Source organism: Aspergillus pseudonomiae (genome assembly GCF_009193645.1).
Source record: "Aspergillus pseudonomiae strain CBS 119388 unplaced genomic scaffold BDV37scaffold_20, whole genome shotgun sequence".
NCBI classification, from domain to species: domain Eukaryota; kingdom Fungi; phylum Ascomycota; class Eurotiomycetes; order Eurotiales; family Aspergillaceae; genus Aspergillus; species Aspergillus pseudonomiae.
In genome coordinates, this window is record NW_022476012.1 from 243,640 (window position 1) to 266,972 (window position 23,333).

The 23,333-nt window shown below is 49.9% G+C and overlaps 8 protein-coding genes across 8 annotated transcripts; 3 read left to right on the plus strand and 5 right to left on the minus strand.

Annotated features, from left to right (window-relative positions):
- The first annotated feature begins 44 nt into the window (after window positions 1–44).
- Window positions 45–5,376, plus strand: cpcC (putative protein kinase (Gcn2)). The gene is made up of 4 exons (XM_032091329.1): window positions 45–457; window positions 523–2,586; window positions 2,645–4,847; window positions 4,898–5,376. Exons 1-4 carry the CDS (start codon window positions 239–241, stop codon window positions 5,200–5,202), a joined length of 4,791 nt encoding a protein of 1,596 aa, XP_031943214.1. The 5' UTR covers window positions 45–238; the 3' UTR covers window positions 5,203–5,376.
- A 53-nt stretch (window positions 5,377–5,429) lies between these two features.
- Window positions 5,430–7,034, minus strand: cwc2 (active spliceosome conformation promoter CWC2). Its single transcript, XM_032091328.1, has 3 exons — window positions 6,571–7,034; window positions 6,006–6,477; window positions 5,430–5,946 (listed from the first exon to the last, which is right to left on the minus strand). Exons 1-3 carry the CDS (start codon window positions 6,838–6,840, stop codon window positions 5,456–5,458), a joined length of 1,233 nt encoding a protein of 410 aa, XP_031943215.1. The 5' UTR covers window positions 6,841–7,034; the 3' UTR covers window positions 5,430–5,455.
- Window positions 7,035–7,259: 225 nt separating this feature from the next.
- Window positions 7,260–9,221, plus strand: BDV37DRAFT_244274 (putative GTP binding protein (Gtp1)). The gene is made up of 10 exons (XM_032081518.1): window positions 7,260–7,440; window positions 7,513–7,541; window positions 7,607–7,621; window positions 7,687–7,711; window positions 7,772–8,090; window positions 8,181–8,290; window positions 8,345–8,490; window positions 8,548–8,605; window positions 8,669–8,833; window positions 8,888–9,221. The coding sequence occupies exons 1-10, from the start codon at window positions 7,412–7,414 to the stop codon at window positions 9,093–9,095; spliced, it is 1,104 nt and encodes a 367-aa protein (XP_031943216.1). The 5' UTR covers window positions 7,260–7,411; the 3' UTR covers window positions 9,096–9,221.
- Window positions 9,222–9,254: 33 nt separating this feature from the next.
- cpa1 (carbamoyl-phosphate synthase (glutamine-hydrolyzing) CPA1) lies at window positions 9,255–11,134 on the minus strand. Its single transcript, XM_032081519.1, has 2 exons — window positions 10,979–11,134; window positions 9,255–10,850 (listed from the first exon to the last, which is right to left on the minus strand). The coding sequence occupies exon 2, from the start codon at window positions 10,748–10,750 to the stop codon at window positions 9,392–9,394; it is 1,359 nt and encodes a 452-aa protein (XP_031943217.1). The 5' UTR covers window positions 10,751–10,850; window positions 10,979–11,134; the 3' UTR covers window positions 9,255–9,391.
- Window positions 11,135–12,088: 954 nt separating this feature from the next.
- On the plus strand, window positions 12,089–15,142 carry BDV37DRAFT_270366 (uncharacterized protein; the record flags this gene model as incomplete). The annotated part of the gene is made up of 3 exons (XM_032084544.1): window positions 12,089–12,644; window positions 12,711–12,735; window positions 13,417–15,142. The coding sequence occupies 3 exons, from the start codon at window positions 12,089–12,091 to the stop codon at window positions 15,140–15,142; spliced, it is 2,307 nt and encodes a 768-aa protein (XP_031943218.1).
- A 161-nt stretch (window positions 15,143–15,303) lies between these two features.
- Window positions 15,304–17,122, minus strand: BDV37DRAFT_281448 (uncharacterized protein; the record flags this gene model as incomplete). Its single annotated transcript, XM_032086817.1, has 4 exons — window positions 15,304–16,560; window positions 16,613–16,676; window positions 16,740–16,891; window positions 16,973–17,122. 4 exons carry the CDS (start codon window positions 17,120–17,122, stop codon window positions 15,304–15,306), a joined length of 1,623 nt encoding a protein of 540 aa, XP_031943219.1.
- A 1,204-nt stretch (window positions 17,123–18,326) lies between these two features.
- BDV37DRAFT_244287 (putative DnaJ domain protein Psi) lies at window positions 18,327–20,181 on the minus strand. Its single transcript, XM_032081520.1, has 3 exons — window positions 19,724–20,181; window positions 18,944–19,611; window positions 18,327–18,878 (listed from the first exon to the last, which is right to left on the minus strand). Exons 1-3 carry the CDS (start codon window positions 19,869–19,871, stop codon window positions 18,582–18,584), a joined length of 1,113 nt encoding a protein of 370 aa, XP_031943220.1. The 5' UTR covers window positions 19,872–20,181; the 3' UTR covers window positions 18,327–18,581.
- cp1 (putative carboxypeptidase S1) lies at window positions 20,182–23,091 on the minus strand. Its single transcript, XM_032081521.1, has 2 exons — window positions 22,521–23,091; window positions 20,182–22,463 (listed from the first exon to the last, which is right to left on the minus strand). The coding sequence occupies exons 1-2, from the start codon at window positions 22,656–22,658 to the stop codon at window positions 20,766–20,768; spliced, it is 1,836 nt and encodes a 611-aa protein (XP_031943221.1). The 5' UTR covers window positions 22,659–23,091; the 3' UTR covers window positions 20,182–20,765.
- Between the last annotated feature and the right edge of the window lie 242 nt (window positions 23,092–23,333).

Consider the following 23,333-nt stretch of genomic DNA (forward strand, 5'->3'; position numbering starts at 1 on the left):
CGTCCATCATTTGGTTCTTCCCTTCCCCCACTAATTTTAAATTAGTTATAGTGACCAACTCTCCCGTACCTTGCCCGCCCTCCTTCTTTTACATTGGTACCTGATCAGTCCGAATATGTTCCTTATTGAAGCATAGAGGGCTGCAGCTTCGGCTGCAACTTTGTCACAGCTATCGCGTGGCAAAGATCCATCTCGACCTGGGTGCAATACTTTATCTCACACCGCCCGACGCCCCGCTATGCCTCACAAGCAGAAGAAAACTTCCAGCAATGCCCACAAGAACGGCTCTCCCCGGGCGGAGAAGAAACGTCAATTCCCCCCGGATGCCCCTTCGCTCGCCCTGCCGGTAGTGGCCCCGACCGATTACGAGGAAATCCACCGGAATGAGATTGAGGCGCTCCGCTCAATTTACGGTGACGATTTTGAAGAAGTTGAACATAAGCGATCTGCCTGGCAGGTATGTCTTGTTTTCCCTCGCCATCCTTCTTGTCCGCACTAGTTAATTGTCATTCCCGACCTTAGCAATCGTCAGATGTCGTGTTCAAACTCCACTTGCGTGCTTCGTCCAATCCGGAGGTGCGTCTTGATTTGCTGGTTGAACTGCCGACCACCTATCCTAAAACCTATCCGAACCTTTTCTTGGAAAACACAGATGATCTCCGACAAGGGGCTCGGTCGAGGATCGATGACATCATACGGACCAAGCCGAAATCTCTTGTGGGATCTGAGATGATCTACGAGATCGCCGTTTCCATTCAGGATGTTCTAGAGGATGTGGCGGAAGCTAAAGCTCAAAATAAAGACCTACCCAGCCTAGAGGAGGAGCGCATGGAACAGGAAGCTGCTGCCAATCAGCGCGCTGAATTGGAAAGGCAAGAAGAGCTCCAAAAACAAGAGGCCGCCACTGCGGAGGAGGAACGAGCACTACAACAGCTATTGGAGGATAAGCTTAGAGAGAGAACGAAAGCCCGACTCTTACGCCGCAAGAGTCGAACCTCTGGCATAGACACAGGCAGCGAAACTGATGCCGGGGAGAATATCCCAGGCGCAATCTCCTTCGACCCGCCCCTCGTCATGGCCGACAGCGACGAAGGGCCATTGGTTTTCCGCGCGGTTTACGGGAAGACGCTTCTCAAGAGTGCCCAGGGAAAAGACACATATACCGTGAGACCAGTGGTCACTGAGAATCGGTGCCATGCTCCTCTCCTTGTTCTAAAGGAGTTTTCGATCGATGAGACGCAGCTATCTCCACTTGCATTCAGAGAGAAGATGCGTAGCAGCGAGGATAAATTGGAAGCTATTAAACGGCTACGACATCCAAATCTGTTGGATTTTGTTGGGTTCAAGATTTACAGGCCCCTCGAACCGGTCAGTCCTCAGGACAACACATGGAGAGTTTATCTTCTTCTCGAGCATGCAAACAAGGGGTCACTGTCCGAGTTTCTGGACATCGTAGGGTCTGTACCCGTGGAAACTCTGCGAAGCTGGACGATCCAGCTTCTTGAAGCGCTCGAGTTCTATCACCGGAGCGGCTTTGTCCACGGGGATATTCATTGCGGGCGCATCATGTTACTGAGAAACCAGACAGGTGGCACTATTGTGAAGCTGCAAGCGAGTATTGAAAACGCCCTCCCTGATTCTGCCGGCAGCAAACAGTCATTAGAAGTTTCTAAATCACCACTTTGGCTGCCTCCCGAGTCGACACAAGGGAATACTTCACCGACCATGAAGACAGATGTGTGGGACTTGGGTATTGTGTTTCTCCAGATGGGATTCGGTAAAGATGTGCTACAGCGTTACACTTCAGCAAACGCATTGATGGGAACGCTCGGCTTGTCTGCCCCGCTGCAAGATTTGCTTAACGAAATCTTTAGAACGGACCCAAAGAAGAGACCGACAGCCTTCCAGCTCCAGCCTTCTGAGTTCTTCCGTGTCGATGCACCTTTGGTGTCTCAGTCAAGCACCTCAAACTCCATATCATTTCCAAGACGTCCTCGCTTTGATTCGTTTGGAGGCTTGCCAGCATTTTCACGGTATTACCAAGATTTCGATGAGGCTGGTCGCTTGGGTAAGGGTGGTTTCGGTATGGTGGTCAAGGCGAGAAATAAACTTGATGGTCGTCTGTATGCAGTCAAGAAAATTACTCAAAGATCCGCCGCTGCCCTGAAGGATACACTATCGGAGATTATGCTACTGTCACGTCTTAATCATCCCTACGTAGTGCGTTATTACACTGCGTGGATTGAAGAGGATTACGACTTCGTAGATGAGGAAGCTGTGTCGTCTACAGAGGGAGATCCTTTCGCTAGTCAAGGCTCTGAAGGTTCTCAAGACTCGCAAGGATACGGATACAGCACAGGCGGGCTCGATTTCATCAGCTCCAGCGGCTATCCTAAGATTGAGTTTGGCTCTGATAGCGAGGAAGAAAATGATGGGACACCATCCAGCCGTGTTAATGGAGAGACGCCCGAAACTTACGGTACTGGAAGTGTGACCGGCCAGGAACTTAGCCGAGTGAGATCTGGCTCGCAAGGCAGACCTGTTTCCACTACACTGTATATTCAGATGGAGTATTGCGAGAAGCACGTAAGTTTACCCTTGTTCTCTGCTGCTTAGCTATTCATATTCAGCTGACCGCTTGAAGACTCTTCGTGATTTGATCAGGAATGGTTTGCACGATGATGTTGACAGAACATGGCGTTTGTTTCGCCAGATCCTCGACGGACTGAGCCACATTCATGGTCATGGTATTATTCACCGGGATCTGAAGCCCGATAACATTTTCATCGATGTTGCCAATAATCCGCGCATCGGAGACTTCGGCCTAGCCACAAGTGGTCAGTTCACGACAGCTGTGCGCTCTTCGACGGCTGCAGACTTTGAAGGAGACTTTACTCGCAGCTTGGGTACGACATACTATGTCGCACCAGAAATGAAGTCCGGTTTTACGGGCAGCTATAATGACAAAGTCGATATGTACTCTATGGGGGTCATTTTCTTTGAGATGTGTTATCCTCTTGGGACTGGAATGGAACGTGACCAGACACTGCGCGCTATCAGGGAGAAGGAGCATACTTTACCACCTATTTTCCAGTATTCCGAAAAGGCGCTCCAAGGAAAGATTATCGAGTCGCTACTGAGCCACAACCCTAGCGAGCGACCCTCGGCTTCAGGGCTTTTGCACAGTGGCCAGATTCCTCTCCAGGTTGAAGAGGAAACCTTTAGACGGGCGATCATGCACTTGCTGTCTGATCCTAGTTCACCTGATTACAAGAAGATCCTATCGGCTATTTTCTCACAGTCTCCTAAGAAGTTCGAAGACATCGCCTGGGACATGGATTCCCGCGGGACACCGGCGGCCAATGAGCTACTAGTTCAAGGGCTAGTCAAGGAACGTTTGACCACTATTTTCCGCAGGCATGGGTCTGTGGAAACTACAAGACAGATGCTGTTCCCAAGGTCTCAACATTACAACAGCGGAGCTGTACGATTGCTTGACTCCACTGGTAACGTGCTTCAGTTGCCTTTCGATCTGACTCTGCCAAATGCGCGTGCCATTCCGCGACAAGACCCTTCCCTTGAGAAAACATTCACATTTGGTACTGTCTACAGAGAGACGTCTCATGGTGGTGAGCCTCGGACTCACAAAGAGGTGGACTTCGATATCGTTTCACACAATACGTTGGATCTGGCTTTGAAGGAAGCGGAAGTCATTAAAGTTCTCGATGAGATTATTGAAGAATTCCCACCTTTGAGGTCGGCTTCCATGTGTTTCCTTGTAAACCACTCCGACCTACTTCAGCTTATTCTGGAATTCTGCCGTATCACCCCTTCCCAGATTCCGCTTGTGAAGGAGGTCATCAGCAAACTAAATGTGGGAAAATGGACGATGCAAAAGATTAGAAGTGAACTTCGGTCACCGGCAATCGGTGTTGCTTCCACCTCCTTGGATGAGCTTGCGAGGTTCGATTTTCGTGACTCCCCGAGGCAGACGCAGAAGCGTCTGCGAGCCATTATGGCGGGCACCGAATTCGCCGAACGCCTGACTCCCATCTTCGTTCGAATCAATTGGCTGATGGAGTATCTACAATGCTTTGACGTAAAGCGAAAGGTGTATGTCAACCCTCTCGGGAGTCTGAACGACAAGTTCTTTCGAGGTAGCATTTTGTTTCAGTGCGTCTTTGACAACAAGCGGCGTGATGTTTTCGCGGCTGGTGGTCGGTATGACTCCTTAGTCCAAGAGTTCCGCCCCAAGGTCTTGGCGAGTCGCCCTCAAACTCATGCTGTGGGCTTTAATTTGAGCTGGGATCGACTCAGCTCTGCTATGCTCGAGTATATCAAAGGCTCCTCGAAAAGCCATGTTAAGCACCATGAAGTCGAACCGGCTGCTTTTTGGAAGACAAGGAGATGCGATGTACTTGTTGCAAGCTTTGATCAAGCGATTCTGCGTAATACAGGCATTAAAGTTGTTCAGGATTTGTGGGCCAATGACATCAGTGCTGAGCTAGCCGTTGATGCCTCGTCTCTCGAAGAACTTCTTACCAAGTACAAAGATCATAATCACAGTTGGATCGTCATTGTCAAGCAAGATAGCCAGGAACGAGGCTTCAAGGTCCGGTGTCTGGTTCCTAAGGAGGAGTTCGATTTACGAAGCTCTGAGCTTATACCATGGCTTCGAAATGAAATCCGTGCTCGCAATCAACGTGAGGGCGCAGTCGATTTCCGCCAATCTCGAATGCCTAGCCAACCAGATCCTGGTATTGACGGCGAAAGGTCGAGCGATGTGCGCATCCTAGTCCCTCAGCACAGGAGCAAGAAGACAAATAGGAGGAATATTGTTGAGAATGGTATGTCTTAACCTGAGTTATGGTGTTTGATGTTTACTAACGAAAAATAGCTCTTTTCCGTTCTCGCGAAGTAATCGAAGATGCGCTGAATGGGCCTATTGCTGCCATTGATACGCGGGACGATTTACTCGAGGCGATCAGAGACACTCGACTATCAGACCCTGAGAGCTGGCGCACAGTCATACAGAGTGCGCCCTTGACTGAGAGGAAGTACCTCGGTCAAGTCCATGAACTACTCGTTGACCTGGCGCATGAGAACCATGCCAACGACGGCGCGGACAACTTCAACAACGCTTTTATATACAATTATCGTACAGGTTCATGTGTTTATTATGATCTAGGACGCGGCAAGTAAGATAAAGAATCATGCGTTATGTGTTATGCATATTTCCTTTTTCCTTATTCTTTTATACCTGAAATATCTTATTCACTTTCGCGTTTATTTGACATATTATTGGCAATGGTGTTGGATGTTTTATCTCCTCTCAGCATTTTATAGCGAACTATACCCGCAAATATACCATGCAATTCAGCGAGCAAACAATGTGACGTTTTAAGGTATCTTTGTTATTATACATAATTTTAGGCGCAATATACCACAGCCCGGTTTAATCACTTTCATCATCGCTTCCATAGCCTACCAAAGGACCTCCCGAGGCTTGCGGGGCTGCTTGTGTTGTAACATTTCCGCCCGCTAGTCCCCTCAATGCCGCAACAGTAGAGCTTGAGAAGATGCCACTGCTTTCCGATTCCTGCGGAGGAGCAGAAGCAGAAGATGAATTCTCGAGCATGAGTGGTTGGTTCGGAGCTTCGAGCTGACCCTGATCTCCCTGTCCTGCGTCTTCCAACTGCTTCGTCCGGCTATACCAGACCTCATCAGGAGGCTCATACCCTTGCAAACCAAAACTGCCCTCGATCTTCTTCCTCTTTCGAGCCTCGGGATCCCTCCCTTCCAGCTCGGCAACAAAGTCTGCCGGCAACGCCCTGCGTACCGCTTCAGCAGCTTGTTCCTCCAACCTTCTCGCCTCACGCTTCTGAGCCAATGGGTTCGGATCGACCGTCGCCCAACGCACATTCAGGATCTCATTATTGTCGAGAGCTTACAGATAGTCAGTACACTGGGGCCATCCTCAAACCTGCAATAAACAAAAAACTCACATTGATGTGCCATAGCCTCCTTCGCAAACTCCGCCTGCGCAAGAGTAGTATACGTAACGAAAGCCACACCCCTCGACGTTAAAACACGAATTCTCTCAATCTCACCCCACTCGGCAAAATGCCGCGCAACAACCTCCTCAATATCATCCGTAACGTGAATCCGGCCCACATATAGCGTGCGATTCTGGCGCATAAACGAACCAACACCGCCCATATCATCGCGGTAATCGCTGAACTTGTCGCGGCCGAAACAGTCGACATTCGGACTGAATAGATCATGGATAGTGGGCAGACGGTGCAGATACTGGCATTCCGAACCGAGGTGACAGACGCCGCGCGCGAAGAACAGACAGAAGTAGGATCCGATGACTTTGTCGGCGCGTGTGTAGCCGCTGTCTTTGGAGATATTGCATCGCGATGGGGCGTGTTGTTTCGATAGGTAGCTGTCTTCTCTGTCACCGCCGGACCATTTCTGAAGTCATTGTTAGTGTCTATTGCTCAAATTATTGATGTAGATACAAAGCGCATAGTGCGATTGTGTACAAGAACAAGGTATATAACGTACATTATACCAAATGTTGAAGACCGTACCCGTCTGCGGAGGCGGTTCGGACTTGACTGTGGCGGGATCGACCTGGGGGCGTGCTGGACGGCGCTTCTTCCTGATTATCTTCTTCTTCTTCGGCGCGCCCTCCGCGACGGCGGACTCGGCAGGCTGGGTGACGGCGAGGGCATTTTCCTCGCTGGCGACTTGCTCGTCTGGTGCACTTGTTTCTTCGGGTAAAGTTGTGGGTTCTGTACATTGGGGGGGATCGGCCACTACGGTGTCTGCCATGGTTGTTGTGGTGGGGTTGAGATTGGAGGTTGAAGTTCTGTCTCGATCTTTATCGCGGTCTGGGATGAGATTATTCAAGCTTGCCGTCTGGTATCTTGTCGGATTATGGTTTTGCCGATGGCCGTGGTGGTTGTATGAGGTATTGATATTCCGAGTGTATCGCGAACCTGGGCAAGGGGTTCTTATGAAGCAGCTGAATAGAAACTGAAGGAATATATAACTGTAGCCCTGATTTAGCTTCACTGTCCAATGTATGGTGAGCTAGTTATCATCTTCTCAGATCAGAAGAGACCATCTAAGCGGTCGATAACGCGGTCAAACTGGCCCGGCAGAATCCCCACAACCACCGATTATGTAAGGCAGTTATTTTGCGAGATTTTGATACATGATTGTTTCCCCCCAGACTCCCCACTCTTATCGCAGAAGATCGGACCAGAATACCTGTTTCCTGGTATCTCTGGCATATTCTACATTTGACACCCTCCAGGGAACCCGATTCACGGGCAGCTTTGTCGCAGTAGTACTTATTATCGCTGAATTTTTTGAGTCCGCGGGGCTCCCAACCGGCAAGATGGTGAACATCACGGAGAAGATCAAAGAGTACGTTTGGAAGAGCGAATCGCCTCGGAATGGATTTTCCAAATGGGACTAGATTCTGATATCATATAATAGGATTGAAGATGAGATGCGCAGGACGCAGAGTAAGCTTCTTTCGTTCCCTTACCCTTCGACTTTATGCAGAACCCCGCCGCTAACTCGATAACAGAGAACAAGGCCACAGGTGCGCATATCACAACTATATATTCCATACTACAGAGACATTGCGAAATTCTAACCCATAACCAGAATACCATCTGGGTCTGCTGAAGGGGTACGAACCAATCTAACCCCACTCAATCAAAGCAAAACAGCTAGCTAACAGCTCCGACAGAAAGCTCGCCCGATTAAGAGCCCAGCTTCTGGAGCCAACAGGCGGCTCCGGTGGCGGTGGTGCAGGTTTCGATGTCAGCAAAAGCGGTGATGCCCGTGTTGCCCTTGTCGGTTTTCCCTCCGTCGGTAAATCGACGTTCCTAAGCAAGATCACGAAGACGAAGAGTGAGGCTGCGGCGTACTCTTTCACCACGTTGACTGCTATTCCGGGTGTTTTGGAGTATGGAGGTGCGGAGATCCAGATTCTGGATCTTCCTGGTATTATTGAGGGCGCTGCTGAGGGCAAGGGACGAGGTCGTCAGGTTATCTCCGCTGCTAAGGTTAGTTCATCGCCCATTTTTTTCTATTGCTTTCTGTGATCGGTGGGTGGAAGGATATGATGGACAGCTATGTGTCTAACCGGCAAGCAGACTAGTGATCTGATCCTCATGGTTCTCGATGCCACTAAAAGAGCAGAGCAGCGGGCACTCCTAGAGGCGGAATTGGACGCCGTTGGTATTCGCCTTAACAAGGAACCACCGTAAGTAGCTGTCCTGGGAGGCAATCCAAACGATCATCTCGCTAACAGATCCAGAAACATTTACCTCAAACAAAAGAAAGCAGGCGGAGTGAAGATCACCTTCCAGACGCCCCCGAAATACCTCGACGAGAAGCTCATCTTTAACGTCCTCCGTGATTACAAGATGTTGAACTGTGAAGTTCTGATCCGAGATGAATACGGTATGTTTCAACGCCCGACCACCGTAGCGACTTTTATACTAAGGCATACCGCAACAGCAACGATCGACGACTTCATCGACGTTATCATGAAAGATCACAGAAAATACATCAGATGGTGAGAACAAACAAATCCCACGTTTCTAAGAATTGCGCCTGGATAAATCTAACTCTACGACAGTCTCTACGTATATAACAAGATCGACAGCATCAGTCTCGACTTCCTCAATCAACTCGCCCGTGAACCACATACTGCCGTGATGAGTTGCGAACTAGACCTCGGCGTTCAGGAGGTGGTTGACCGGGTCTGGAAAGAACTCCGTTTGATCAGAGTATACACGAAACGGTACGCGTCTGCCCCACAATCTGGTACCGGATGAAGATATCTAACGTTGAGCAGGAAAGGAGAAGATCCCGATTTCAGCGAAGCGTTGATTGTACGGAGCAATTCCTCCATCGAGGAGGTCTGTGATAGCATTCACCGGACGTTGAAAGATTCGTTTAAGTATGCTTTGGTGTGGGGTGCAAGTGCGCGGCATATCCCGCAACGAGTTGGATTGGGACATATTGTGGCAGATGAGGATGTGGTTTCGATAGTTGCGAAGTAATTGCGATATGGGGGTTATTCTTACGAGACAAATACCTTTAAGAACAAAATATGATACGACGATGTGACCCTGAACCGAGGCCGGATATTACAGACTGGAACTCCTACACTTGCTACACAGCACCCCGTGGCATTTACACGATACTCAAGAAATTGCAAATTGTAACAGCAAGATTTTTCAATTGCTATATAGACCCATATGAACCATACTAAATATTAACCCGAATCCAAGGACATTCACATAACCCATTAACCCAGACTCCACGCACAAAAGACCAAACAGAGGAATACATGCTTTTAAGCGGCGGCGGCGGCAGCAGCAGCGGCCACATTCTGCATGCCAATAGTGGGCTGCACGCCAACACGCTCCTTAGCAAGGAGATCGACCAAGAGAGGGCTAGGAAGGCTATCCCGAGTGGGGTGGAAAGCCGACTGGCTAGCCTTGTACTTGCGCACACTATCAAGGTAGATGTCAAACAGGTAGGAGGAGTCGAGCGGGCCGCCCTTGGCCTCGGGGTGGAACTGAGTGCTGAAGATGGGACGGGTCTTGTGAATCATACCCTCATTGCTCGAGTCGTTCAAGTTCACAAAGTAGGGCTTCCAGTCGGACGGCAGAGTCGAAGCATCAACAGCATAACCGTGGTTCTGGCTGGTGATATGGCAACGACCAGTGCTCATGTCCAGAGCCGGAATGTTGTGGGCACGGTTACCGTACTTCAGCTTGATGGTACGAGCACCAATGGCAAGGGCCAACAGCTGGTGTCCCAAGCAAATACCGAAGATGGGCACCTGGGAAGTCTCCATCAAGCGGCGCAGGTGGTAAGCAGTCTCCTGGCAGTGGGTAGGGTCACCAGGGCCGTTGGAGATGAAGACACCATCAAAGTGGTGGGCAACCTTGTGGATGGGGTAGTCGAAGGGGAACACAGTGATACTGGCTCCACGGCTGACCAAGCTACGGAGAATATTCTCCTTGACACCACAGTCGAGGACGGCAACATGGCACTGGGGATCGGCGGCACTCACGTGGAATGGGGCCTTGGTGCTAACCTGACGGACGAGGTGGATCTGCTCAGGGTCCACGAAGGCCTCGTCCTGGTCGGCGTCGTACTCCTCACCAACAGTGATACGGGCCAGAGAGGAACCCTGCTCACGCAGGTAGGTGACAATGGCACGAGTGTCAACGCCGGAGATGGCAGGGACACCCTCACGGGCACACCACTCCCCAAGGCTCTGGACGGCGGTCCAGTGGCTGTATTGCTCGGCCACATCGGCAACCACCACACCAGCAGCCTGAAGGTGAGGGGACTCAAAGTACTTGAGAAGGCCGTGCTGGTCCTTCTCAGTGGAGGGGACACCGTAGTTGCCAATCAGGGGCTGGGTGAAGACCAGGATCTGACCACGGTAGGAAGGGTCAGTCAAGGACTCAGGGTATCCAACCAAGGAAGTCGTGAAGACGGCCTCGCCAGAGATGTTAGAGCGAGCTCCGAACGACTTTCCGTGGAAGATAGGACCATCTCGGATCGTGAAGGTGGCACGCTCATGGGCAACGCGACCGTTGCGCACAGTGGCCATGAACCGAGACTGGATAGAAGCGTTCACGGAAGGGAAGGCAGAGGCCCTGGCGGGCATTGCCTTGAAGATTCGGGCAGCGAACATAGTATGTCAAGTGATTTAAAGTGGAAAAGTGTACGGTTGATGTTTATAGAAGGGTTCAGTAGTTTCCGGAAGCTTTCCAGAGATGATCCGAGATGTAGTCCTGCAAGCAATGCCGAGTCAGTCCCAATTGATCCATACTGACAATAGAGATCGTAAACCACGACCCGGAAACAGACACGGGCTGGTCCCATCACGGGTGTCACGTGGACCTGAATGGGGTCTGCATACCTGAGAAGTGAAAGTCGAGAAAAAACGCATAAGCGCGACGGTGCTGTTACCAGTCACTAAAAAATGGATAAGATAGGGTTTAGAAAAGGTTGATTAGATCGACATCGACGAGATGTGCGTGCAAAGAGTCTGATCGGTTGAAGATATGGGATGAGTCAATGGGAGAAGAAGGAAAGAGGAAGAGAAAGAGTGACGAGAGCGGCGGATCTTAAGGACGAGCGGGAGAAACTGAGTGCCGGCCCGGTTCCAGGCACGTGATGCGCTACACCGACTTCTGCGCGGTCCCGGCCAATCAGGGGGTCGATATTGGCTCAATTCGCCTGCGCTATCGGAATGGCAACTTTTTTCTATCGGCGTCTTCAAATAAACCCAATTATCCAATCGATTCTCCACCGCGCCATTATCTTTTTACGCCCTCCACACTTACCCCCCGGTAAAAGGAGACACGGTGGCTGGTTAAGTAAGGGCCACACCGACTGAACTGAATCCATTGCCATAACCCTCCTTTGAGGAGTCGACACTCATATCATGCACAATAGATCAATATCGATCTCGGATCGAGTAAATTTGGCAATAATACTACAGGAACAAGAGTAATCGCCACCGTGACTCACGCAGGACGATCGATTCATTGGGTAGCAAACACTAGTGGGCCTTGATCATCTCGGATGAGTTGTCGTATCTCACCTGTTCGAGCGGTTAGACTATTTCCAAGGGTAAAAAATTTTCACTTCTCGGGTCCTACCAATGACAGAGTCTGGGCCGCTGTCTTCCGGTGCCAAAGAGTCCGGGGAATTTTATACATTATCAGGGGAATTTTCTTGGCACCGACGGCAACTTTTCTCATCGGCATGGCCCGAATGATCTCCGAGAAACTTCCACTGCTATTCATATGGAAATATGCAAACAGGTGGCACAAATCTAGCGACACCTGATCGGTAGATTTCTACATTATACTTCCGGCGAGTTCAGTGATTTCCACACGTATATTCAAAGAATCCACAGGCACCGACTCATAAAGGGCCCTCGAGGTATTCGCATAGACTAGATTTATATAAACTATGGATGTAAATCAACATCAGTACCGTTAACGAGTAGCTCTATTTTGTCATGATCATAATCAAACCCTTTCTTCAAGCCTTAGTGGCAAGTATTCTACTAGGACTCTCCCTGGGACGAGCGTCCTTCCAATCTCCACCTCACCAGCAACTCATTTCACAGTTATCTAACCACTGGGAAGACCCGGGCTGCGATGGCTCTGGCATCGTCGATCCAGACGGCCACTGCAATGGCGATGGAATCGTCGACAACCCCCAGAACCCGCGAGACAAGGAGCGAGAAGGATTCCGATTCGACAATCCTTCAACCCACTGCAAATATGTCACGCAAATGCACATCTGGGACTCCTTCAAAGATCTCGAGAAAGACATGTCTAAATTGTTCACCCTGATCCACAAGAATGTCAGCTTCACCGTGGTGGGCCACCACCCCATAGCCGGCCATTACAACGACCTGCTCCATTTTTACGTCAATGCGTTGCGTCGAGTGAGTGTTTTGTTCTTGGACCATGCAGACAAATTCGAGATCCATCCACAGGCTATCCATGGGGGCTGTGATAGTGCTTGGTCGGTATCAGAGATTCAGTTCAAGGGCGTCATGAACTCTGGTATGTATATTCTCCGATATGACCTGGTTGGAATGATGCTGATGTGTTTTGTGATGATGATGCCAGGTGATGATTTTGATATTGTAAACGTGTGGGTGACGAGATGGTATCAAGACCAGATGGTCGAGATCCGGACATACATAGATGCCCCGCGGATTATGGATGCCCTTCACAAGAACGAACTCTGGTGGAATGGTACCACGTTTCGCGACAATGTGCACTACATGCCCGGGCCGGCAGGTATGCCTGACCTCAAGGAACTGGAGGACCTCATGGGTTATCCCGATGGCCGAAACTATGAGGACTGAGTGCGGAAGCGGGTAGTTCATATAAAAGATAGCTCAGACACGGCCAATAGTGTAATTTTGCATGGTAGCATTGCCACACTTGGTGATTATCTTTCGTCTATAGATGAGCAAGAAGTGGTGGGTGGCTGGAACAAACGAGAGACTCCGTGATTAGTCAACTGATATATACAGCCCTATCTTGAATAATTTAAATCCGCAACTGCAACTCGCCATCAAGCCTCCGCTAGACCCTCCCAGTCCTAGCGTATTGTAGCTAAATGTTATGACATGCTGGTTGTAGGACTGGTATTGTTTGTTAGGGCATTATGCCAAGAAGAGCGGATGACGCTATACCCGATCTGCGCATAGCATTTACTCCGTAAATCCGGGTCGAGTCATCGACGGGGCCTCGGTCCACTTGCTATTTACCTCCCCAGACATTAAACCGAAACCGAAACGATGGTCTGAGTCCATACTCACTAAAGAATGAGTGACACGGTGAGAAAACGCTCCAGGATCGCTTGCGTCTCCTGCCAATCACGAAAACGTAAATGCACCGGCGACCAGCCGTGCAGCACATGTTGTCAATTTGGCATCGACTGCCACTACGATCTGCTGTCCCGCAAGAAAAAGGACGCAAGGTCTTTTAGACCGCAGCAACCAATTCCTCCAATAGCCAACACTACGTCCCGTAATGAAACCATCCCCAAGAGTCACCGTGAGGGGACTACAGGCGACTCCCCAGACATATCTGTTCACTCCTTGGAAGCCAATTCAGGAGCAGCATTTGTACGGAGGTTGGGACTCAAGATCGACCCAGCTAATGCCCCGAGGTTAGACCTGTTCGCCTGGAATGTGGGTGCTCGCCATCCGACTCCTTCTTCGATGCCCCCGTCGTCAATGCCCAGGGCAGTAAGCGTTGTAGACATCATTTCTCTGGACGAAATGAAGCTGCTAGCCGCCACGTTTTTCGAGAAGGTAGATCCGTGCTACGGCTTCATCGATCGGGACCATCTGTTCCGCCAACTGGGCAGACGATGGCTTTCCCCATCATCGGAGTCTGTGTTGCCCTACGGACCGTACGACGCCGTACTCTGCGGCGTTGCAGCATTCGGGTATCTTTTCTCACGCAGACAGGCACCCCAAGCAGAATTTCAGCTGGCCGAGACTGCCCGCCTAATTCTTGACCAGCACATGCTCTCTGAAACACCTTCATCAGTCGACATCGTCACTGGCTGGGTGCTTCGAGTGGCATACTTGCGTACGACAGCTGCTCCTGATGCCGCTTGGATGGCCAGTTGTTCGCTGATGCATCTCATTGAAGCCACCGGCCTTCATCTGGAGCCCTCGTCAGACACAGTCCTCGGGAAATCGGCAGAGACGTGCCACCCAGAAATCCGGCGGAGGCTATATGCCATGGCGCGCCACCTTAACGTCTGGATCTCTTTCGAGCTAGGGCGTTCCCGCGTCGTCTTACATGGAGCAACGTCTCTCCCACCCACTCCAAGATCAACTAGGGAGATTTTTAATCTCCTCCCAATATCAGAAAGTTTGGACCCAAACAAAGCGCAGGATTCCCTAGACCTAGAGTCAGCGCTGGCGAATGTTCTAGATCTCGTTCACCCCCTCGCCTCACATACCCTGGCCCAATGCAACCTGATGCTCTGCATCTACCGGCGCTTGCGTGGCCTCGACTCCGTTATAGCTGGATCTCTCCTTGACCAAGTACTTGAGCTAGCAAGAAAGGGCCTGCAGGCCTCTCGCGACATGATTGCATCGATCAGTCCGTGGCATCAGACCGCCAACGTACCCTTCCAGATCATTTGCACATTACTAGCGATCGACAATCGTGCTTCGTTAGCACTGTTAGGCGATGCGATGCAGACACTGCGCGAGGTCGCCTTAGCGTACGATACAGACGTCATGAGGGAGGCCTACAGTACGGCATACCTGCTGATCCTGCTCCACCAACGACGAAAGGAAGAGGACACGAGAACCCTTCGAGGAGTTTTGCGTGCCAACTCCACTGCCTCGGCTACACAGGCGGAGATCACGGAACCCACGATCGAGTCGACTCACTCACTCGCAGACTACCCGGGGTTTTCGTGGTTGAGTGATCTGGTGATTGATATGCCAGGCCTGCAAAACTTTGATCTTGAAAGTTTCCTGGCAACCGACAATTCATGGCCGCTGCCGGAGCCAGGGATGTGATTTGTTATATTTCAGATTACAACTAGCGCGTGCTCTACCAAAACCGCACACCACATGAAGCATCAAGTGATAGTTGATGATATGGAACGGGATGCCGCCCCTTTGATTCCCAGCCGTATGGGTAATAAATAAAGGCTTATATTACGAAGGCTGCAGTCAGTCTATTCGGACTTCTTTTGCTTGGTACTCCTTCTTTGTGGCCGTGTTCCAGATGACCAGGCTATCGCACCCAGCTTCCATAATACCCACAGCGACCCGAGGCCAATGACAATCATGGTCCCCAACTCAATCGCCTTACTTTGGAAAACCCCTTTATCATCCAAGTGAAGAACCGGAACTTCCAACTTCTCAACAAGCCGATCTGATGAGGGATGCAGCTGGTAGAACATGGTTCGAGTCCCAAACAGTCCCTCCCATCCAAGGTTGACCCTGTCAAAGGGGTTTACCCCCATCTTGGTGCCGTCCTCAGCCGTGCAAGCCCAGAATACCACTGGCCATGGGACTGGGGCGGACCGATAACCAGACTCGGACGGCCGCAAGTACCGCAGGTGGAGGGGAATCGTAACATTCCACTCCCCTGGAACTTGTTCAGATTCAGAAGGTGTGGCTAGCTCAAGCAACCAATTTGACCCCCAGCGAGACACAAACCAGTCTGGCGCTTCAAGGTCTGTCTCTCCAGCCACTGCGCGAAGAGCAACCAAGTTGTGAGAGTCCAGGAATAATGGGTCAGTGGTCGAAAGCTGATACTTATCACCAAATACCGTCGATGGGAGCGTTAGGTAGGCGTGAAGCGCGCATGTCGCGTCCGGCGGAGCAGGCGGGTGGTTAAGCGATGATGGTGGCATCGAGATGGTCATGGTTGGATGCAAACCAGTCGGGGAAGTAAACGAGATTGAATATGTTGCATCCTCTGGGAGAGGCTGATGGCGAGAGGGGAAAGAGAAGAGCGTTGGCTCTGCCCATGAATCATCAGTACCATATCCGTACGCAACACCAAACGCACTCAGCAATCCGTTACTAAGCATACTCAACTGATCATCCTTCCCGACAACAGCCAGTAGCCCTCCCATCTTAATATCCTCAGGCTCTGTCGCCATTTCAGTGCCTAATAGCCCCACTTCAACCTGATCTGTTCCCGCAGCATGCTTCCGTATCTCATCTGTCCATCCATTTTCTGGCGATTGTGACCAATACCCCAAGACAGTCAACGAATGCGATATACTATCGTAGTTGATATCGACCGAGTCCGCAGACCGAATAGACGCAGCATAACGGAGACATTGCTCATCGGACGACGAACAAATCTTGTTCTCGATATACGCAACTAGGTTGTCAAGGGACGGCAGTAAACTGTGGTATTGGAAAGCAGCGGTGGAAGCGAAACGCGTGGACAGGATGGGAGGCGTAATGAAAGATTCCTGCAATGTCTGTCAGCCACGAGTATGCTTAACAGAGAAACGCAATACCAACCTCTGGACTCTTGCATTTCAACCCATAATCAAATGTTCTCTTCAATAGCGCACACAACGATTTCCTTCAAGAAACCATCAATATATACATAGCAATCACACCCATACCCTAAGCACTAAAAACTCACAATTTGTTCTCCTCAGACGAACCATCAACAGGTGTGTAGAAAACATGTAATCCAGGCGAAACCCGACTCGAAAACGGCGCAACAGTATCATACCGCCTTTCCGACGCCCACCGGAGATGAAGCTGATGACACTGTTTCAAGACCTCTGCAAGCTAAGATAATCACAATCCAGTATTAGCCATATACAACCTTTGAATTTAGGGGACAGGCTATCAAAAGCAACAAGAAAATACCTCCTCAGGGAGCTCATCAACGCTAAACGTCGCCCGTTCCTCACGGGCACCATCAATCCCATGCAAGGTGAGGGCATCGGGTGTTAGGACCGCTTGATCCAGGGAGAAGGGGGTCTCGGGACGTTGAACGAATGTGATTCTACGACGCATTGTTGGATCGCTTGATTGAGGCAGTTGTCGGTAGTTACTGGTTGGGGAGAGTTGGAGCTTGCTTCTCCGCATTTATTGTTTGTCGTCACGGGGAGTGCTTGTTGCTTGATTGGGTTAGTGTTGGTGTTTTGGTGATAAGATAAGGATTGCCTCTTTGGGACAGATAACTGGTTACCATAGTTGATGTATGTACATAGAAGCACACACTGGAATTTATGTGTTGGATTTGGTTTGCTTTTGATTGTTTACTTCGCCTCCTCCTCCTTCCTCTTCTGCTTTTTTTTTATTGTCTCAACCATAGCGAGGGCTTGCTACTTGGTGGTGATCTCAAATGCCTCGCAAGGGTATATTATGTATTTTACCCAGTATTATAGCTTCAGATACTCGGTTCCTGACAGCCTGTCCTTCAATCCTCGATACATCCAGGAGAAAGTTGTGACTAAATTATCAATAACTAAACCCCTTAATCCTATTTCCAATTGAATCCCTTCCTATATTTGCTTCTGACTTTGAACTCGGTGGGCAGTGTACCAGGTAAACTGACACCGTTGGTTTAATTCCTAATTCTTCTGATTAGTCGCCACAATTTAAGAGATGACCAGAATAGATAAAGCTTAACGGGGAGGAGAGTCTGCGTTTGCCTATATCATGCTAGATGCCGGAACACTGGTAACTGAGGACTCACGAGAGGTGGGCATGGCATACCTGGTTCCTGCATACTTCCATAGTTCTCAGTAGTATTATTAATACTCGAGCCAAATGACCGCAAATGGCGATTTAGGCATAGGTCAAGTAAAGTATGATGGTCTGGGGGATTCTCTGGTGCAGACAGATACGGGACTTGTCAGCGGGCCAAAGCTATGTAAAGATGCAAGGGAGGTTCCATTCTGGAAACAACCCTTGGATGAGCATTAAGGGGGCCCGTGAGAAATCTCGAAGATGGATATAGTAGTAAAGAATAACAAAAGTTGTATAGAATAGCTGTCATTCAATAGCACAGTCGGAAGCCTCGTCTTCCTGGCTTTGAAGCAGTACTAACTGTGAATATATATGGCAGGTAAGTCGCGGGTCGGCCCGCTTTAGCGAGCTTAAATTGCTTCGAGAAATAGAGTATCATCATTCATGATAGCGAAAGATATAGGTCAACTATTGGGGAACGGTTTGTGGGGCAGTTTTTTAACGAGCCTTACTGGAATAATATACAGGGAACGCAGTGCTATTTTGGTGTTGTCATGTGCTCTTATTAGTAGAACTATATTCTCTTTTTTACAATTCTCACTGCGACAGCAATGGAATTTAAGATCAAGTGTCGTAGTTTTTATTATCAGAATCTAGAAAGATACAGTGTGTAGTGGAAATCATATAAAACCCATGTCATCACATCATCAAGCAACCCGTCGCTCGCCCCAACGCCAACAATGCTGGTATTAACTGGAAAAACACAAGAGCACGACGACAATTACGGAAGCACATCTTTAAGGATATCTTTCTGAGAAGCAGTCAAACTGGCCGGGAACCGGACATTCACGTGAACTATCAGGTCGCCTCGCTCGCTTGGCTTCTTCGAAATCGTCATACCCTGGCCGGGGAACTTTTCTTCGTACCCAGGTTGTGTTGGACCTGGCTTGGCTACCCGGATCGATTTTCCATCGATTGTGCGCACGATCCGGTCCCAGCCGGTGAGAGCTTCTTTCAGGCTGATTTCAACAGTTGTAATGAGGTTGTCACCCTGGCGTTTGAAGTTGGGATGTTCTTTCTATATGGAAGTTAGTCACGAGTCCCACAACATTCGCGGGGCTAGTTTCGAAAGTTATCACCTACCTCTGTCACGATAAGATGGACATCCTGCCTGCCACCTTCTTCCTGATCGCCCACACCTCTGTATTTGATCTTCGAACCGGTCCGCAAGCCCGGCTTAATGTTCGCTTCAAGCGTTACATCTTGGACGGTGCGCTTTCCGCTCGCATCGAAAGTCTTGCTCTTCACGGTCACCTTCTTCGTCGTCCCGCGCATCAACTCTTCCAGTGTCAATGGCAATTCCTTTTCGACTACGGTCGGTTCGGGGGTAGGGGCGCGCTGAGATTGCTGGAAGGCACTGGGGCCACGGCTTGAGCGGAAGCTACGGCCGGCGCTGCCACCGCCGCCTCCCATCCCACCCAGGATATCAAACAGATCGTCATGATCCATGCCAGAGCCGCCACCTTTGGCGAAGTTTCGGAAGATATCATCTGCAGAGCTGAACTGGAAGCCGCTGCCACCGCCGGGGCCAGTCGAGAAACGGAAGGTCCGGGCACCACCACCTCCTCCAGGCATGCCTCCGAATGAGAAACCTCCCGGCATTCCACCGTCAAACGGACTTCCGCCAGCACCGCCAGCACCGCCACCGGGCGGAGGAGCAGGGCCGCCCCGCATCAGATAGTCAAGGCCGAATTGGTCATAGATCTTGCGCTTTTCGGGATCGGACAAAACTTCGTAGGCTTGTGATACCTCTGTGAATGTGTTAGCTATTATCCAAAACCATTGAGAAAAAGGGAGTGTATGTGGAATTCCATGTTGGGGGAGCACGGAAGGGGAAGGGGGGACCACGGATAAGTCACCTACCTTTGAACTTCTCCGATGCGGACGGGTTATCCTTGTTCTTATCCGGATGATATTTCAATGCGCACTTCCGGTATGCTTTTTTAATTTCGTCTTGTGATGCGTCGGGTTTGATACCCAAAGAATCGTACAGCTTAGTTTCTGCAACCATTGTGGGAACAATCGGTAATGAGTGGGGTAATTATGCAGCGAGATTGAGAACAAGCAAAAATCAACGAAACCCTAATTCAAGGGACCCAATGAGAATATAAGACAATGAAGTCGGGTAAGAGACCAGCTCGATGTCAGGCAATGTCGAAAGGTCTTCCCACCTCGACGGCAAGGGAGTAGGATCTCGAATGACGTAGAAGATTCGCGACCGAGTAAATTCTTGCCTTAAGAGAGTCGGCGTGAGAGATTATTCGGGGTGGTATGTGGAACGAGAAGTGAAAGACTTAAAAAGATGCACCGCAAACCGAAAGCGAATAAGCCGGCATTTAGCAAATGGAGACTGAGAGGAGGGTAGAAGGTGGCTTCATGTATCGTGCAGCGAGACGGCGGCATTCAGGTGACGACAGACCAGTCCCGATGGAGCAGCACTGTGACGTGTGACGTTGACCGCATAAGCCTCTCTGCCAATCGAAGGTTCGAGAAGGTTCGGATACCACAAGTCCGTACTTTTTTTCTGCCATAAGAACGGAGAAAACCAGACTATCCCTAGTCTGAAAAGATTGTATCGATTGCACCCATCACGCTGGAGCAGACATTGTATACAGTACCGGTGGTTTCGTTGCATATCTGCTGCCTCAACTCGTTTGCTGGCAGTCCTTTTAGTCCCTCAATCACTGGATCCCACGGGAACTTTCTTTTTACGGTTTAGCCTAGTAGCCCCACGTTCTTTCACATGATGCAACCATTCTGATGTAATACAGTAACTATAGTAGTTAGATAACTAGTTACTGTGTACTATCATTCTATCTACTCTTCATAGGAATATTCTATGGACAATAATATTGTCAGGTAGAAATACCAATACATGCTCAAATCTGGCCTGAGCATCTAATCATCATGACGAATCTATATCCACTACGATATAGTTCTTGATCACTGCCGTTCCGTTCACGACACTCGCAGTCTGCTCTTCCGTGCAAGTGCTGCCCAGCTCGAGAATGTAGCAAGTAGGCGCAGGGCTGTCAGGAACCGTGTTGGTAACGTTCCAAGTCGTAGAAGGCCCATGAGTGGAGTAGGTACTGTTCTTGGCGGTAGAGACCTTGCCCGTTGCAATGTCTTTGTTGAACAATGCACGGTGGAAGATCTCATACGCCGTCTCCGGCTGATATGCCGGCACCTCATGACCTGCTTCGAAAACGCGAGTGAACGAGAAGTTTCCGTACTGCCGTACCAAGCCACCAATATATGATGCATTGGTCTTCAGAGGGGCGTAACCTGCAGAGCGGAACTTGGCGGCATCCGAGTAATCCACCTTCAAACTCGCTTCTTCTCCCCCGTTCCAGGGGCAGGCGTAATCCCGATCGCCATATACTAAGGCAACTTTGATGCCGGAGTCTAGCACATATGCGATATCCTCCAAGTATCCGCGTACATCAGAGCGCGGGTAGTCACCTGTTGCGGAAAAGCCATTGTAGACGCTATCGACAGATTCAGTGAAATTGATCGGAACTCCGAGGGCTCCTTGGACCCAATGCTGGTTTAAGAAACCAAAGTAGTACGGAGGGGGGAAGGGATCGGGGTCGAAATGCGAAATATCATAGTAGCCTCGTCCAGAGTATAGCGAATACGGGCCCTCTACTTGGTTGCTGCAGTAATCGTTCGCTTTGGCACAAACCTTGTTAACGGTCGCGTTGTTGCCGTACATCTTGGGGTCTCCCTCTGCGGCCAACCGACGACATTCGATGATCTGATCCTTGCAGCCTCCGGGCTTGCTCCAAGCCTCCATCGCCGTATCGTATACGGTTTTGTTGATGGCCTCAATGCCATATGTATTATTGTATGCTATCTGGGGGTACGATGGTGACTGCACCAGGAGGTCGATGCAGCCATTGATAATTCCGAGGGTATCCAGGTGAATATAGTGAGCATCGTCTATTTCAATGGACCCGTTGGCAATCTTCTCATTCTGTTCTTGGAAGAAAGCAGTGAAAGATGGCCCGTACCGTCCTCCGTAGGACTCTGTCCAGATGCTTACTCGGTCATCGTGCGGCTTATACTCCGGAAATTCCGAGAACCAAGTCTGTGCAAAGGACCACAAAGCGCGGGCGGCGTTTTCTGTGGTATTGGCAGCGGTCGATTTGTTCTGGCTAGGGAAGGTGCCCACGTAGAACGTATTATTCTGCTCCGGAACACCGTCCGGATAGCTTGAAACGTTCCACTTGCTCGTAAGCTGATCATAAGTACCATTGGTGGGGATATCGTAACTGAAGCCGACTTGATTCGGCTGATCAATGTAGAGCATATTCACATAGTTGTTCCATGACCACGGGTTGATTTCGGTGGTATTTGAGTCATTATTAACGCGGCATGGGCCATTCTCCTGCAGCAGGCCGATCATCGAAGAGCTTCCTGGCCCACCATTCATCCAAATAGAAAGAGGGGCATTTCTAGGGTCATTCCTAGATTCAAAGAACCAAAAGAAGGTGTTGATGGGATAGTCTTGGTCTAGTGACACATCATTGAGAGTACCCGGGGGAAGATGCACGTAACCCGAATACGATTTGACGCCTGGGGTTGTTTCGCAAATACCAGGCTGACGAAAGTTCGGTTAGTATCAAACATGGGCAGCACAGATGCATATAACACCTACTTCTTTGTACGAGATCTTAACACCTTCCTGATGCTTCGAATTGATGATCTTCAGGCCTTCGGGGGTTGGGGGGAAATACTGGCCGGCGACGGCACCGACCAGGCCGGCAGTATGAATCACTGACTTAAGGGACGGCATGGGACGTGGTGGTGGCCCAAATCTCAACTCGGGAGCGAAGCTTGGGAGGGAATCGAAATAATGCGGGCGCCAGGGTGGATAATAGGGAGGCTTTATACTTAAATTCGGCCACCGGATGAACCTCACAACTCCGCATCCTAAGTGAGGAGGCCTGTCTTATCACGGACCAGCCGGGCGGTTTTGGTGGATGCGAAAGCGACGATCAATGTAACAGTATCGGAGGAGATATTGAGATAAGGCGCGTGGATTGGCGGAGTACCACCAGACTCCACCTTGACCAGCACTAAAAACCAGGGACTAGGGCCTATGATGCAAACACAGAAGAGAAGGCCTCATTTTAGTGCCATCCCTGGGAATAAATATCCTTTATCTCTTCTAGGGACCCTGGGAGGTAACAAAGAATACTCACTTGATATTATGTATTGTGCCTTCCAAGTTGTACATCCAACCAGTAGGAAAATTAAACTTATTTCTAAGGTTATTGACGGAATGGGTCTAGCTCTCTCCGGATCATCCGTCGGAATGCCCAGGAAAACCCCCAACTTCCCTGTTTCTATTCTTCACCTTGCCTACAATCAAAACCAGAAATAGTACACATGAGACACTAGGTCAACATGGGACGCTGCAAACATAAATGCTTCGAGTTATTGTACACATCGAACTCGGTAACATCCC